The sequence below is a fragment of the Macaca thibetana genome, chromosome 3 (assembly GCF_024542745.1).
Source record: "Macaca thibetana thibetana isolate TM-01 chromosome 3, ASM2454274v1, whole genome shotgun sequence".
Classification (NCBI taxonomy): domain Eukaryota; kingdom Metazoa; phylum Chordata; class Mammalia; order Primates; family Cercopithecidae; genus Macaca; species Macaca thibetana.
Window position 1 is genome coordinate 113,261,248 of NC_065580.1, and position 17,326 is coordinate 113,278,573.

The window sequence follows — 17,326 nt, forward strand, 5'->3', positions numbered from 1 at the left end:
ACTGTGGCCGATTTTCTTTCATTTCCCCGCCCCTCGCCCTTCCTTTTCTCTCTATGATTGGAGGAGAGTCAGAGCTGCTCCAAGAGCATGCGGGGTGTTGTAGTTCTAGAAAGGGAGGCTTGCCCGATTCTGTGCCTGTGCGCATGCTGAAAGCAGGGGCGGGACCGGGGCGGTCTTCCAGCAGGGAAAATGGCGCTGGCCATGCTGGTCTTAGTGGTTCCGCCGTGGCCTGCGGCCCGGGGCCTGCTTCGAAACTACTGGGAGCGACTGCTGCGGAAGTTTCCGCAGAACCGGCCGGGCTTTCCCAGTCCTCCGTGGGGTAGGTAAAGAAGGGAGAGGGGACTGATGACGGGACCTCGGGCAGCGTCGCAGACGCAGCTTACACTCTTAACCCTCTCCCGGGTTCTCATCCGCGGCCGCACGTCCGGGACGTAGTTCGTGACATTCACATATTAGCGAGAACACGACTGTTTTTGCGCTCCCTCCACCGCAAAAACAAAAAACAAAAAAAACTTCTGCTTGCTCCATTCGTACACAGGATGTAACCTTGTGTCAAAGATAAATCATAGCCAGCCAGTAATTAAAGTGCTGAAAACGGATTTTATTCAGTAACTACTGCAGATAAAGAGCTGAGCGCCATCCCGGTTCGTGCAGAGGTGACTTGGGCGTTTTAAAGGGAGAATGAGCGAGGCGGGAGTGTAGGGGCTCTGTAGAGTCAGAGAAGTGTAGTACAGTGAAGTCAGTGCAAATGTGATTAGCCGGCTGTGTCTGCTAGCTCGCAGTTATCTTAGGTAGGATTCTGTCCTCCCGCAGATAGTGGGAGACAAAGGCCCTATCCTTCCTAATGATTAGATATCGAAGGAATGGCTCTCAGGGCCTTGAGAGAAACGCTTCCGAGTTAGTTGCAAGGGATACGTATTTACAATTATGTGCCCTTTCCAGGAAATGCTCTAAGGGAGTTCAGGGACCTACTATCAGGGGTATGTTGGCTAAAATAAATAGGAAATTTTCCAGGCAGCGTTGAGCTTTCTCAGGCAGGCACTTTAAAGGAGGGCCGAGGTCATCCTAGGATACAGTCTTATGCTGCTAGAAACTATGCTAGAGTTTGGTCAAGTCTGTTGAGTTCAGGGATTTGTACAGAGTTGTCCTGAGAGGACAGTTCTGCAGGTCTCACTTGGCATCAAGGCTCACCACTCTCTGGATCTGTCTTTCCTTTCCAGCCCTGTCCTCACCTCCCCTCCCCTTCCCCTCTCCCCCTGTACTCTTCCCTTCCCTCCCCTCCCCTCCCCTCTTCCCTCCTTTCCTCCCTCCCTCCCGCACAGTACATGTTTTCTGTGGTGTTTGAGCTCTGAGGAGATGAATTCTGTTTCCCATATTTCACTTGGAATTAATCTTAATTGGAAGTATCTTGGATGTTGAAACTGTCATTGCTTTGGCATTTACATTCTACTCAATTTCTAAGCAGCCTGAAAGTGATAATATCCAGAAATATACCAAGAAAATATATGCCACTATATGCCAAGCAATGTGCCAAGCTTTCTACATGTACTTCCTGGGATAATCTTGACAACAGTCGTATTAGGTGTATACACTTTCCAACTGAAGCAGTAGGCTCACAATGGTCCCAAGTTCACAGTCCGGAGCCTGTGTTGTTAATCACTGGGGCGTGCTTGGCAATACTTGTGGACATACTGAAAATAAATGCCAATTGTTAGGTGTTAGAGAGCTGTGTGCATTCTTAAGAGTTCTTAAAATCAAAAGAAGTATGGCGGCCGGGCGCGGTGGCTCACACCTGTAATCTCAGCACTTTTGGAGGCCAGGGCGGGTACATCACCTAAGGTCAGGAGTTCAAGACCAGCCTGGCCAACATCGTGAAACAGTCTCTACTAAAAATACAAAAATTAACCAGGCGTGGTGGTGCACACCTGTAATCCCAGCTACTTGGGAGGCTGAGGCAGGAGAATCACTTGAACCTGGGAGGCGGAGGTTGCAGTGAGCCAAGATCATGCCACCACACTCTAGCCTGGGTGACAGAGTGAGACTCAGTCTCAAAAAAAAAAAAAGAAAAGAAAAGAAAAAAGAAGTATGGCACTTGTGAGAAATAGCAAGGAAAGGGTAAAGGAGTCTCTTGATTTTTATAAGCAATTCATAGTCACATAAATAAGGCCATACAGAGAAATGGTGAGCTGGCTCTTTAGAGAGCAGACAGGAATCAGTATCAAATATGAGGAGCTAAGTGACTTAAGGGGTTGTATCATAAAGGACCTGACTCAGTTTGAATATAAGAAAGGGCCAATTGGCAGTTACATCAGTGCTGATCAGAAGTATATTCAGGAAATCTGTCTAGATTTACTTGTAAATTAATCAGGTATTTACTACCCACCAAGTATTAATAGAATGTGGACAGTTGAGTGATTCTTTGCTTGTTTTGTTCAAGTTAGGTGCCTATCTAACTTGTTAAGAAACTTGATGGAATTTCACTGATCTATTTTCAGCAGGATCCACTAAGAAAAAATTCTGTGTTCCTTAAAATTGCATTGTATAAGCTTTAGTGTATTTTAATAGCTAAGGTATCCCATTATTGAGTTTCACATTCTCAATTTTATATGTAGTCTCTGTGTGTGTGTGTGTGTGTGTGTGTGTTTTACAATTGATTGTTAAGGAAAATGATATCTGTAAATAGTAATTTAGAAGCTAGAAACTAATTCTGTATCTCTTATGTTTTATTTCCTAGGACCAGCATTAGCAGTACAGGGCCCAGCCATATTTACAGAGCCAGCAAATGATACCAGTGGAAGTAAAGAGAATTCCAGCCTTTTGGATAGTATCTTTTGGATGGCAGCTCCCAAAAGTAGACGCACCATTGAAGTTAACCGGTGTAGGAGAAGAAACCCACAGAAGCTTATTAAAGTTAAGGTAATGCATTGATTTTTGTGGGTGTGCTTTTCCTCAAGTCCTCCACTGAATAAGCTCATGGTAGATTCCTATAGCCTAGGAATAAATTCTTCTCAGATTATATGTGTCTACTTTCCTCTGGCCTAAATGGGATACAATATTCTCATTATATATGCCTGCTGTCCTCTAGCCTGAGTATTAGAAACACAGTTAAGGAAGGAGTGAGTTTGGAGACTGGGCAAGGAACGAGGCTGTGAGGTGCCTACATGACTTTTGAATTGTGAGCTGTGCCAGTCTTGAGCTGTGTGAGTTTTGAACTACAGATGAGTAAACATCCTAACTACGGCAGAGCCTAGAATTAAATTGGAAGCAGTAGGTCTACTGAATCTTGGGTTTTACAAGCCCTTACATATTTATTTTTTTTTAATCATTTCCAATAAAATACCATGAAGGAAAACCCTAAGATAAGTAATAAAATAGCTAACAACGATTAAGTGTCTATGATGTATCTCAGTGCCTTATGTTTATTATATCTCATCATGTCTTCACAATAGCCCTCCAAAGCAAATAAGATATTCTTCATTTTTAGGATGAAGAAACTGAGGCAAAAAGAATTTGCCTGTGGTCACACAGTTATGAAGCAGTAGATTTTCGAGCTCTGATTTTTGACCTCATGTTCTTTTGAAGATTTGCTTTGTGTTCTCCTATGCTCAGACAATTTCATATTCTCCTCTCTGACAACATGGATGTACTGTCTTCACTGATCTAGTAAAAAGAAAAATTACAATGTGTATGACCTCTGATCTGTTCATGTATGGTTTTAACAGTTAGGATTTCAGTTACTGTTTCCTTCATGGCGTTCCACAGCAGCAGCACCAGACCGATGAAACTCAAGAACAGAAAACTGACTTTCATAAGTGTCCACATTCTGTTAAGCAAAACCTGAGAACTTAAGCCAGAAAGTATTATTGAGTAATGGTTGGGGCTGAACTTAAATGTAGAACTGAAAAACACTTTATTACTTAAGACTTAACAGTAATTCATAAATTTGCTCAAGAGGACGTAAGATTTTAGGAATGAGATCTTGCACTGTTCTATTATGTGACTTCCCTGATTGCATTTATTCTGAGGGAATAGTTCTTATCCTGTGCATTTTCTTCCTTGAATTATTTTCTGTTACATATGGTATATTGTGTGTTATGTTGGGTACTTTGATCATGAAAAAAAGACCTACTAACTGTGGGTGTCTTCATACCTTCACTTGTACATGCAATCCAGTTTCCAGTAGTGGAGTAAAATGAGAATATGGTTAGGCGAGTAATATGCAAGCCTCTTTCTTTCCTTCGGAAAAGGAAATTCTTTCGTTATCTGCCTCACAGATGTTAGTATATTAATCTTACCAAGTGTTTAAAGCTTCTTTAATGTTCCTGTTTAGTATTTTTCTTTGTATTTTCTTTCAAACCTATGTCTAGAATAAGTTGATAAATCTTTTAGGGGTTATAATTATTTTATAGTTAGAGTTGGATATATATGTGTATATATATATATATATAAAATCATTAAAATACCCTAAGACTGTAACATAAAATAATTTTACATTAAGGAATAATCAGTGTTCATTTTTAAAAAGAAAAATTATACTATATACCAAACCTGTATTCTATGCAGGAATTTGAATTACACCGTGATAAAAAGAGAAAGCCGAGGAGGTCAACTTGTAATGTTCTTATCTTGTTTTCCCTAAGATAGATTGAAAGACAGAGGGAATTCACTTTTCCTCGGTGTCTTATTTAAGATGCTGAGTGTATGGGTCACTTAATTATGTTGGTGAATTCCTTACTTGATATTTAGTATTTGGAGTTAGGGGAAAGGAGTTTTTTTTTTTTTTTTGGTTTTGGTTTTTGTTTTGTTTTTTACATAACTACAACTGCTGTGTTTACGTAAAGATGTACTAGATTGGCTAAAGTCTAGTTCTAGTTTTTCTCTAATTCAAACTCAATGTTGCTTGTCTTCAGTTAAAGCGAGGTGGAACTAGATGATGTATGATGACCTCATGTAGCCTGAACATTCTAAGAAAGTTAAAATGTAAGCATTGCTCCTGTCAGTGGTTATTTGTTCGTTATATTGCCTCTTGTTAAAATATGTTTTTGTTTATTGTTTTAAAGAACAATATAGACGTTTGCCCTGAATGTGGTCACCTGAAGCAGAAACATGTCCTTTGTGCCTACTGCTATGAAAAGGTGCGCAAGGAGACTGCAGAGATCAGACGACAGATAGGGAAACAAGAAGGGGGCCCTTTTAAGGCTCCCACCATAGAGACTGTGGTGCTGTACACGGGAGAGACGCCGTCTGAACAAGATCAGGGCAAAAGGATCATTGAACGAGACAGAAAGCGACCATCCTGGTTCACCCAGAATTGACACCAAAGATGTTAAAAGGATAACCTCACAGTAAATCATTTCTCCTGAAATAGAGGAAGATTCTTTATGTTGTTGTGCTTGTTTTTAAATCATCAATATAGTTCAACACATTCTAAGCAGTTTTGTGTGGGATAATTTGAAGAATATATTATGAGTACACTGAAAATTTTGTTTATCCAAAGGCTCAATGGATTATGTTTCTATTATATACGAGGTTTTAAGTAAACCTAAAATTTCCAGAACAAAAATAAAAAATTTAAAATTTAGAGCAAGAATTCTGTGTTTTGGCTTTGGTTTTGTTTGCCAGCGCTTCTTCTTACACAAATACTTAACACAGATAACTCCATTTAAGTAAAACATGGAAATAGGTTATTATTTGCATTTTTGGTATTTTTTTTAAGATTGTAGTTGTGGCATTAAGAAAGGTTTTGTTCTTATTTTTGTCTTAGCAAGTTAAAATTGCTTTTGCAGGAAATTACTTCTATGAAACACACTAATTTACTTAGGTGATAGAAGTAATTCTTTATATTTTATATTAAATGAAAATCATGTTCAGAATATATGAGATAGCCCATGGTTTGGAAGAGAGACTATTAGTAAAGATGTGAGCAGATTCCATAGCACACTGAAAATGTGGTAAGAATGTTCCTTGCACTTTTCTTTGAATATGTCCTTTTAATTTATTTTACATTTTATCAATTTTACCTCATTGTAACAATAAGCTCTTTAACTTTTTGGGTTTTTTTGTTTTGTTTTTTTTTTTGAGATGGAGTTTCGCTCTTGTCACCCAGGCTGGAGTGCAATAGCCTAATCTCAGCTTCACTGCAACCTCCGTCTGCTGGGTTCAAGTGATTCTCCTGTCTCAGTCTCCCAAGTAGCTGAGATTACAGGCGCCCGGCACCACACCCAACTAATATTTGTATTTTTAGTAGAGACAGGGTTTCACCATGTTGGCCAGGCTGGTCTCAAACTCCTGGCCTCAGGTGATGCCACCTTCCTCAGCCTCCCAAAGTACTGGGATTACAGGCATGAGCCACCATGCCTGGCCTTTAACTTTCTACAGTTCATTTCTTATTTTCTTCTACGTCTCTCATTCCTTTATCCACCTTGAGCCCAAGGTTTACTATTTTGTTTCCTGCCTCATTCAAAATGAAAAAAGTGAGGTAGCTATTTAAACCACAATGATAAGCAACTTAGGGAATTATAGTTGAAGGGAATGTCGGTAGACAAGATAAAGCCCAGGGAAGTATTTACAGCAAAAATACATGCTGCAGTAACCTGAACATGTATATATTAGGCAGCATATTTGACTCAACGTTTTTTTTCTTTTTTTTTTGAGATGGAGTTGCACTCTGTTGCCCAGGCTGGAATGCAATGGTGTGATCTCGGCTCACTGCAATCTCCACCTCCCAGGTTCAAGCAAGTCTCCTGTTGTCAGCTTCCCACATAGCTGGGATTAACAGGCACCCCCTACCACACCCAGCTAATTTTTATATTTTTAGTCCTGACCTCAGGTGATCTGCCCACCTTGGCCTTCCAAAGTGCCAGGATTACAGGCTGAACTTTTTTCTTTGGAAAGAAGGAAGATTCACTTGTATGGATCAGTCTTCACAAAGTAAGACAGATAATCTAGAAGCTGCATCACTATCTTGGTACTAAGACCTGAAGTGTATTTATCTCATGGGGCTTCATAATGGAAATTGTATAATGGCACAATCTATGTTGACATTCCTAGAGGTAAAATCACCAATTTCATTGGGTACAGTATAGGCCAGTGTTATGTTGAAGTGCAATTCAGTAAAAAATTTTTAAAACTTCCAAAGTGTTAGAATCCCAGCAAATAACTCTTTCAAGGCTGAGCTTAATCCAAGCATTAAAAAGTTGAAATTCCAGAGAAATTGGTTATCTGCATATTATTTAGACAAACTTCTACAGATAATTATTTTTAACCCTGAGAAGTCATACACATGCTATATGTCAAAGATATACTTGAGGTGGAATCAATGGTTCATGAACACTGAGACTAAATATATTCAACTGTCTACTCAGTATCCTCAGTTGACCGACAGGTTGCAAAGCGTATCTCCAGGTAACAAATTGTCCTTTGATAGTATGGACTGAATGTATTCATATATTCATCTGGCTGCTACAGATGTAAGAAAAAAAAATTCTTATATTGAAAGCCTAACCTCCAATGTGATGGTGTTAGAAAGTGAGGCCTTTGAGCGGTAATTAGGGAATAAGGGTATTCCCCTATGAATAAGATTGATGCTCTTAAGAGATAAGAGTTTGTTCTCTCTGCCCTCTGCCATGTGAGGCTCCAAGGAGAAGGCTGACTACAAATCAGGAAGGAGGTCTTCACCAGAACGAAATCTGCCAGCATCTTGATCTGGGACTTTCCAGCTTCCAGAACTGTGAGAGATGAATCGTTGGACACTGTTAATTTCTTAACAGGAGTTTGAGCTAAGACAGAGGCTCTATGTGCAGGTTACCTGGTGAGAGTACGTGGGCAGAGTGACTGTTTTCTATTTTCAATTCATGAACAGAGAAACTTATTATAAATTGCATCCCCAAATTAGGCAATTATTAGATAGCAAAACCAGATACCTAGTTCATGTCAGAAAACCATGTCATAAAGGAGAGTACTTTCACTTTTAGGAAGGGGTTGTCCCTTCAAAGTTTTCTTTATAATACATTTTATCACTTCATGCCTCCAGTTTTTACTATGGCAGAAAATCATTATGAGTTGGAATTAAACCAATTATGTAACTGATTCAGGTTTTGAATTAGAAATTAATTCCCTTGTCCCTACTCATTCCCTACAACATGAAGATGTTGAGACACTTTACTAGGTTATTTTGGAAGAAGTTGTCTTGACTCTGATATCCCACCTTTTCTCCCTTTCACATCCAACCTGCGAGCAAATCCAAAAATCCCATTGACTCTACCCTCAATATATACTTAGAATCTGACCATTTAACATGAAGATTTATGCATACATATTTTTTCTTGGAAAACCAAAAATAGTTTTGGTGCACTATGGATGACCCCAATTTAAATAAATGGTGATCTTTTAAAAATATGATATTTTCATAATTTGTGTAGTGTGACTTTTAAGCTAAAAATTTATTCTTTAAAGTACAATGAGTAGGGGCCTTTGTAACATTGGTGATATAGCGATTGCCCTCCCACTCTCCTCAGAGAACTGTTTTCTACACCACCCTCCCATATGCAATTATGTTTCAGGGGCAGGATTTTCCCCTCAATATTTCTAAATCTGTGCTAAGGAACTCTGCTATGATTAATGTTTTTCTGGCAAATACACAAACATAGATGCTCTGTCTTCAACTGCAACTCTTAAGGAGCAGTGTCATTCCATGGTCTACATTAGTGAATAACATTTCCATCTTGCCTTTGTAAACAGGATGGTGTCGCTTCCACCTGCTGTCCTCTTGTTTTTTTCCTCAAAGGGTATCCAGAACAGCAACAGCTAAGGCAAATAGAGAGATGTTCCCTGGTGCTCAGTGGAATGTCCTGGGCTACTCTTTACCTTACTTCCAACCTTTGTGTTATCCTGCCCCTGTGTTCCTCTGCTGGCCCCGGTGACTGTGCACTCACCTCCTCCATGTTTGTGGAGTCTCTAGTAAGCATTAGGCATGCAATTTGGAGGAAGGACAGGAGGAAAGCTAGAGGGTTAACGAGTTCCAGTCTCTAGACCCTAGTGTTCAAGCTCAGAGCCAGCTTGATAGTTCCAGCCTTTAAACGCACATCAGGAACTGCTACAGTTTACTAGGCATCACCAAACCGCTCCACTAGGGGGCAGCAGGTGAATTGCACTGAAATTCTCAAGTGAAATAATAAACCATGAGGTCCAGCAATGCTGGGGACATTGTCTGTTTCTGCCAAAGCCAAAAGCCTGTGGCTAGCAGACAGGATTACTGCAGGGGGAGAAAAGGCTGTCGGCCACGCTGAGTGAAAGTTAGAGGCTGCCAACAAAACTGAGCCTCCCTACCACTGTGTCCAGGGGCTTCTCCTCTGCCCTGGGTCAGTTTGCTCTCTGCCAGTGTGCCCTCCTTGACCCTCTTCTTTCCCAATCCTGCATCCTTGGGTACATGCAGCCAGCTTAATTCTAAAATCCCTTCCAAGAGCATTTTTCAGGATAAAAACTCTTCTCCAGTATTCCCCAATATTACATTTCGGTGACTAAAAAGAAGTACTGATTTTCTCATTGACATTCTTCTAATCAGTAGTTCTCCACCAGGGATGATCCCCCTTCCCATCCCAGGGGACATTTGGCAATGTCTACAGACATTTTGGTTTGTCACACTGGGGTGGGGGGGTGAAGGATGATGAGAGCTACTGGCTTCCAGTGGGTAGAAGCCAGGGATGATGCTCAATATTTTCCTCTGTCAGACTCAATAAAACTAATTTTTTTGAATAAAAAATGCGACATGAAAATATTTTAATTTTCTAGAAGTCTCAGTGAGCCATCTTATTTTCTTCCGTAATTTAAACATGCAGTGACGACCCTCAGGTTTATGTATCTAGGTCTCATTTTTCTATTAATCTCCAGACCCATGTTTCCAAATAATACGAGATTTCCATTAGAACGTCACATAAGTCTCACTAGATCATAGCCTAACAACTTTTCCAAATCTCTCCCTGTAAATTTGCTTCTCTGATAGCCTAGCTTGGTTCGCTTATTCATTCAACAAATATGTCTAACATTTCTCGTACCGTAGACTACCTCTGATTGACTAATGGACATTTTGGGGTTAGCATATTGAAGACGGAACTGCTGATCACCCTGTCCCTTACCCCACTAAGCCAAACTTGTACCTCATCCAAACTTTCCCACCTTGACAAAAATGAAATTGCTCCAGCAAAATCCTACTCATTCTTGGTTTCTCTCTTCGCATCCCGCATAAGCAACTCCTTTGACTCTACCCCCATAACATATCCTGAGTCCCAAGTGGCATTCAGTTTGGAGTGACAGGAAGGGATGCCAGTGTAAGGAGAATGTGCTGGGAAGGGGCAAGAATGGATCTAGGGAGCCAGGCTAAGGGTCTCTGGAAGTAATCCAGGCTGAAGATGATGTAGCCTAAACCAGAATGGTGGCCAAGGACAGAAAGAACTGGAGGAAACAGAGATACATATTTCAGAAGAGGAATTGGTGATGACTTGGTTGTAGAAATGCAAGAGAGGGGAAAACAGGATAATTCCCAGGTTTCTAGCTTGAGTAACAGAGAGGATGTGATTAGGGAGCCTGTGAGAGGTGAAGGCAGATTATGTAGGAAACTCAAGATCCCCATTTTCGAGAAGCTATATTTGAAATACTTATTGGACATCCAAACTGAGATGGCAAGCAGGCTAATGGATATGTGAGTATGTAAATTTGGAAACAGTCAACAGATGGAGTGTATTTAAAGCCATTAAAATGAATGAGATTATCCACAGCAAGTACTTATGAAAGAAGAGAGCCCTAAACTGAGCCGTGAGGCAGGCTAGCCTGTTGAGGAGGACATTAGACTGTCACACCACAGATTCCAAGGAGAGCATTTCAAGAAGGGGAAACCAGCCACCCTGTCAAATGCTGCTGGGAGGTGAAGATGAGGACAGAAAAGTACCCAATGATTGTGGCAAATGGAATTCATCTGCAAGATGACAAAAGTGATTTTATTTCAGTGTTGATGGCAGAAGACAGATTGGAGTGGGCTAAAGAGAAGATGTTTGCTAAGGTGGTACAGGCAGTGTTCCTAGACAGTTCTTCCCGAAAGTTTTCTTCTGCTAGGGAGTAGAGAAATGAAGCAATAGCTAGAGGAAGATATGGAATTAAGAGGCCACTGTGTGTATGAGTGTCTGTAAGTGTGTGTGCTGCACACTGAGAGATCAACATGTATTTATGCTGCTGGGAATTATCAAGTAGGAGAGGAGACTGTGGATGCAATGATGCCAGGTTCAGGGGAAGTCTTTAATGCAGCTTCATCATGAGAGGATGGGCCTCAAGGCTTGCGCTTATTAGGAAGAGGAATGCATTCTCTATTGTTACACCTGAAGGTTAAACCAGGAGGAGGACCTAGGACAATACCCTAGAAGCCTGATTCATTTTGATACTTTTCTGGAATATGTTGATATGGTTTACAGCTGTGTCCCCACCAAATCTCACATTGAAATGTAATCCCCAATGTTGGCGGTGGGGCCTGGTGGGAGATGATTGGCTCTGGGAGCAGATTTCTCAGGAATGGTTTAGCACCATTTTCTTGGTACTGTCCTCATGATAGTGAGTGAGTTCTCGTGAGATCTGATCGTTTCAAAGTGTGTGGCACCTCCCTCCTCGCTCTTTTGCTCTTGCTTTAGCCATGGGATGTGCGTGCTCCTCCTTTGCCTTCACTATGATTGGAAGCTTCCTGAGACCTCACCAGAAGCAGATGCTGCTATGCTTCCTGTACTTTTCTTATAAATTACTCAGTCTTAGGTATTTCTAGCAATGCAAGAATGAACTGATACACATGTCTAGAAGCCTGAGTGTCTGAACCTGCCATCACCACAGCCCCATCTATAATTTTGCTTTTCATGTTTTTCTGCCACTAGATTTAGACAAAATAAAAAATTCCATTCAGTCAAATATATTGATTTAATGGCCAGTGTCATATGTCATATGTTTTTCCAAAGGTTTAATGGTTTTTTTGCTGATTTTGTCTTGCAGAGTATGAAGGCCAGGGAACTCAAAGTATGTACTTCTAGTTAGCATAGGATGTAGTTTATAGGGGGTTAAAAACAGCAATAGGTAAGACACATTCTCAAAGCTTTTGAAAAAGTTATTACCAGTAAACTTTCTCATTCAAAAACTATGTATTTATTAATATATGTACAGATATTTAATATGTTAAAAATAATATTTTTATTAACATATTCTTTACATTGAGCTCAAAATCATTTTTCTTCAATATAATGGATGGCATTCACTCAACATCTATTATGTGTCAGGCATTCTGCCTATGTTAATCCTTAAAATAATATTATGGAGCAGATAGTAATAATTGTGGTCACTATTTATTAGTGTTTACTATGCATCAGGCACTGTGCCAAGAATTTTACATAAATTATTGTTTACATAAAGGAAAAAAATCTGACACTAAATTAGTTATTAGTAGAGAGTTTATTTGGGCCAAGTTTGAGAACTGCAGCCCAGGAACATAAATTCAAGTTGCCCTGAAACTACACTCAGATTAGCAGCAGTTACAAGCAGGTTTTCTTTGTTTGTTTGAGACAGTCTCACTTTGTCGCCCAGGCTGGAGTACAGTGGTGCGATCTCAGCTCACTGCAACTTCCGCCTCCCGGGTTCAAGCGATACTCCTGCCTCAGCCTCCCGAGTAGCTGGGATTACAGACGTGCGCCACCACACTTGGCTAATTTTGTATTTTTAGTAGAGACGGGGTTTCTCCATGTTGGTCAGGCTGGTCTCGAACTCCCGGACCTCAGGTGATCCGCCTGCCTCCACCTCCTAAAGTGCTGGGATTACAGGCGTGAGCCCCCGCGCCTGGCCACAAGCAGGTTTTTAAAGGAAAAAAGAAGCAGCAGCTTCTAAGTTGTTTACCAGGAATTTGCATTAAATAACACAAACTGTTGATTGGCTATACATTGTTCTTTGTAATACATATTCCAGGAACATGAAGATAATGGGTGAGGCAGCAAATCAGGAACAAAATAACCTTAAACAATTGCCCCAGGTGGCGAGGTGTGACTGAAGGCCCATGTTCCTGTCTCTCTGGGCCTTTTGCAAAGGTCTGCAAAGGCTCTCTGAGACTTTTGCAGAACTCACATAGCTCAGGCTGCTCTGAGCTATTTTTCTTTTTTCACTACTTGTTAAATTTTTAGATGGCACAATATTATAAAATTTTAACTGGTATTTTTTTCTATGACATTTTCATGTGTCTTTTGGCCTTCATCTGATTCAGAGAGCCACAGCATTTTATTCATTTTCCCAAGGAAGGAAAAGCAGAAAGTTGGGGTGGGAAACATTTCAAAATCCTAGCCTTTTGGGGGAAAAAGCAAAGAACTAAAGTTTTGGAAAAATGATTGGGGAAAACACATGTTTATTTAGTAGCTGGGCTTTCCTGCCCCAACAACTAGACAAAAATGCCCTGGGCCAGAGGAGGGTGAGGGAGGTTGTGTGAGAGAAGCTAACAAGCTTGTCCAATGAAACTAGGCCTCATAAAACTTAGAAACTAGGCCTCATATAGAAAAAAATTAACACCAGGTGGCTCTGGATAGGGTCCCACCCTGCCTCGATAAGGACCCACCCTGATAGGGTCCCACCCTGCCAATTCCGGGAAACAACCTCATGGGGTCCCACCCTGCCAATTCCGGGGGTCCCACCCTGCCTCGAAGTTCCCGGAATCAACAACTCCAGGAAAAAACCTCATAAGGTCCTGCTCTAACCAATTAGCATAAGACACCTTGCTCAGGCCATAGCTAGACCCAATCATTTTGCGCCTTAAGCTTTGTTTGAATTTCGCGCCATAAGCTGTGTTTGAACTTGTGTTTGCCTATATAAACAGCCTGTAACAAGCAGTTGGGGTCCCAGGGCCAACTTAGAGCTTGGGACCCTAGCGCGCTAGTAATAAATAACTCTCTGCTGTGAATCTCGTGTCGGTGATCCTTCGCGGCGACCCCTGCCCAGGAGGGAATCGACAGTTCGGTTCCAACATCCAACCCACCTTATTTTGTTGTTGCTGTTCAGTTTTGTTTTGTTTTAGGCTTTTAGCAGCCTGAAGCCATGGTTTTTACTTTCTGTCTCTAGTGATGAGCAGAAAAGAGGGACGAGGAAGGGGCTTTACTGGCCCAACCAGAAGCAGAACCCATAACTGTATTCTCTCCCCTGGACAACCCTGTCAGAGAGCAGGAGTCTGAAAAAGATCCCTGTCCTGTCCACCTCACCCAGTCCCCAGCCACAGTCCACCCCTGCAGGGAGGGCTGCTATAAGCTTTATGGGTGGAGCCCCAGGGAGGCAGAAAGACTCCCAGGAAGAAGTGGATGTGTGGTGTTTTTAAGTGGGTGCAGCCCTTTGCGGTGTTTCAGAGAAGTAAAGGACCACAGCAGTCTCTGGTCCTGATGAGGTCATGCAGACAGGAACCAAGGATGACCGTTGAGACTCTAGGTAGTGAAGACTAAGGGCCAGAAGTTTGATGACTTCTCATTGGATGCCAAGAGTCCCCATTCTCTCTCTCCCTTATCACTAGGCAAGCCCTTCAAAAATTGAAGAAAGAAAGTAAAAGCATCTGTGGGAAAGACAGTGTGCTGTGTGTGTGCATGTGTGTATGTGTGTGTTGGGCACAAAGGGAACCCACTGTCCCGAGCTGGCAGTTGTGTCCTCTGGTGGAATAGAGCCTCACAGTAGGAATTAAGTAACCCTGTGATGTACACTTGGGTGTCGAAGCAAAGTTTTGCCGATGTCAAACCAGCAAAGGGGCCAAGATTTGAGCTTAAACTGACTCCAGATTCTAATCCTAGGGAGTCTAACACTATACTAGATTGCCTTGGGATTTATAGATGGTGAAGCATGACTCACAGGAAGATGAAAACACTTGCCCACAATCCAGAGCTCATGGAGGGAAGTTGGTGTCTGAACTCAGTCTTGGCTCTTTCTTCACATTCCTCACTGACTCCTTAGAGTTAGTATGTACTAATTTTAAAGCTGCACTTTTTCTTTTCCTTTTTCTTTTTTTGGAGACAGAGTTTTGCTCTGTCACCCAGGCTGGAGTACTGGCGCCATCGCAGCTCACTGCAACTTCTGCCTCCTGAGTTCAAGCAATTCTCATGCCTTAGCCTCCCAAGTAGCTGGGACTACAGGCATGCACCACCACACCCGGCTAATTTTTGTATTTTTAGTAGAGACGGAGTTTCACCATGCTGGTCAGTCTTGTCTCGAATTCTTGACCTCAAGTGATTCGCCTGCCTTGGTCTCCCAAAGTGCTGAGATTACAGGCATGAATCACTACACCTGGTCAGCTGTACTTTTAAAATTCTAAAACACTGTATTGGTCAGTCTCTCTAATGGAATATGGATATTTACAGCATAAACATGAACTGTCTAGTCCAATGATTTCATTTTGGAGTAAGAGATATTCATGGAGAGGGCATAGAAGATGCAGTCCCCATAAGCTCCCAGAATTTATTCCCAGGAATAGACTAAGATGGCAAAAGATTCTTGTAGCTAAAGACACTTAAGGATGGTGTTTGTGCTTATGTTGCTCTGGGTATCTTACAAATTTGTGGGGGGCCACCGGTCATCACAAACCCATTAATTCATTGCCTTTGATATTTCACAAATTTGTGTGGTGCTGCCAGTCACCAGACGGTCCCTCCTAGGACTGAATCTCCCCAGGATTAACCAGGCAACCAGGGTTGAGACCACTTACAGATGGAACGACTTAAGACAACCTGTCCTGAAGCCTGACAGGTTTGGAACAAAGAGTGTGCTGCTTAAAATATTACTTGTCTTGGGCTTTCTAATTAGTTTAGTCTGGCCACTGAATGTGACCAGAACATCATGCCTCTCAGATGGCAGAGACCAAAAGAGAGCACTCCCACTTGGTCACGACTCAAACTCTTAAGGATATAAAATAAGACGAGAGGGGAACCTCATCCAGTTTTATTTTGGAGACTCACAGCAAAATTTGTCTAAATAGACAAAAGTCTGGTCAAAACCACAAAACTGTCCAGTTTGCAAAGCCAGCTTGAACAACAGGCTTAGAGAGATTTTAGGCGCATGTTCTACCCTCTGGTACTGTGAAAATAAATAATTCAAATTCTAAGCTGCTGAAACTCTAAATTATGTTTGAGCCTTAAAGGGATGTGATTATGGTACCTGAGTCACATGACAGACAGCTGTAACCTTTGTTTCTCTGATAATAGATTAAGCCTTCTTCCTTACCTGCCTTGTTTTGTAACAATTTTAGTTTACAACATTTTAGTTGTAGATGACAGAAGGGCACCAAGGAAGACCCCTTCCCTCTACTCTGTTGATCTTCATGATAGATTAACCTCCCTCTTACCTTTTTCACACAAAGACTTCATGGCTATCACATTGTCTTAAGGTGGAAGGTGAAATTCAGTCTTGGCTATCACGTCGTCTTAAGGTGGAAGGTGAAATTCACTCTTGGCTATCACATTGTCTTAAGGTGGAAGGTGAAATTCACTCTTTCAATTGGAAAAGAAATGAAAACCAGCTATAAAGAAAACAAGCCATACTGAAAAGAAACGAATTGTACCTAATTAATTTATTATAACTCTATAACTTGTATAGAAAATGTTGAAGTTAATCCTATTACATTTCTTTGTCTTCTTCCTATATAAGCAAAACTCAACTTTTAACTTCAGAGCATTGATCCCATTTCTCTGGAGTCTGTGAGTCCCAGAATGGCCCTTCCCAGCTTTTCACTTGAATAAACTCTTTAAAACTGGATTCTGACCCTTTTAATTATATTATTTCAGGTTGATATATCTGGCTACCCAAGAAGGGACCCAAAATGAATCTTGCCTTGACCGCTGCTGCTTTGTCAATCAACACCTGGTACCAGCAGGACTGTTTTTATCCAACTGACTTTTGCCAAAGTTTGCAGGAGCCCTTGGCAAGGCCCCTCCTGGGTTCCAAACATTATCTCTAATATATCCCACCTTATTACAAGGTCCCATTCCTCAGAGTAAACACTTGGTCCAAATGGTGGGTGTTATAAATACTCCTGTATCAGCACATAAGTCTCAACCTGTAACTTTTCAACTAGGTCCCTTACAAGGGACACATGTTTTACTTTTGGTTTCCTTAGTTCCCATCCAGTAAGAAAACTTCTTAGAACTATGTAATACCCATATTTATTTCTCTTAGAAAGGTGAAATGTATTTAGAATTAGATGCTATACATGATAAAACAGAATTAACAGACAGAAAATTTTTCAAAATCAGCTAGGCGCCTGTCATCCCAGCACTTTGAGAGGCGGAGGTGGGTGGAT

At 41.3% G+C, this 17,326-nt stretch overlaps 2 protein-coding genes across 2 annotated transcripts in view; one reads left to right on the forward strand and one right to left on the reverse strand.

The window, feature by feature from the left end:
- Positions 1-17,326, reverse strand: part of PSMA2 (proteasome 20S subunit alpha 2) — a 617,132-nt gene that overhangs the window by 14,506 nt on the left and 585,300 nt on the right. The window lies entirely within an intron of this gene.
- On the forward strand, positions 8-5,587 carry MRPL32 (mitochondrial ribosomal protein L32). Its single transcript, XM_050783448.1, has 3 exons — positions 8-319; positions 2,735-2,916; positions 5,061-5,587. The coding sequence occupies exons 1-3, from the start codon at positions 190-192 to the stop codon at positions 5,313-5,315; spliced, it is 567 nt and encodes a 188-aa protein (XP_050639405.1). The 5' UTR covers positions 8-189; the 3' UTR covers positions 5,316-5,587.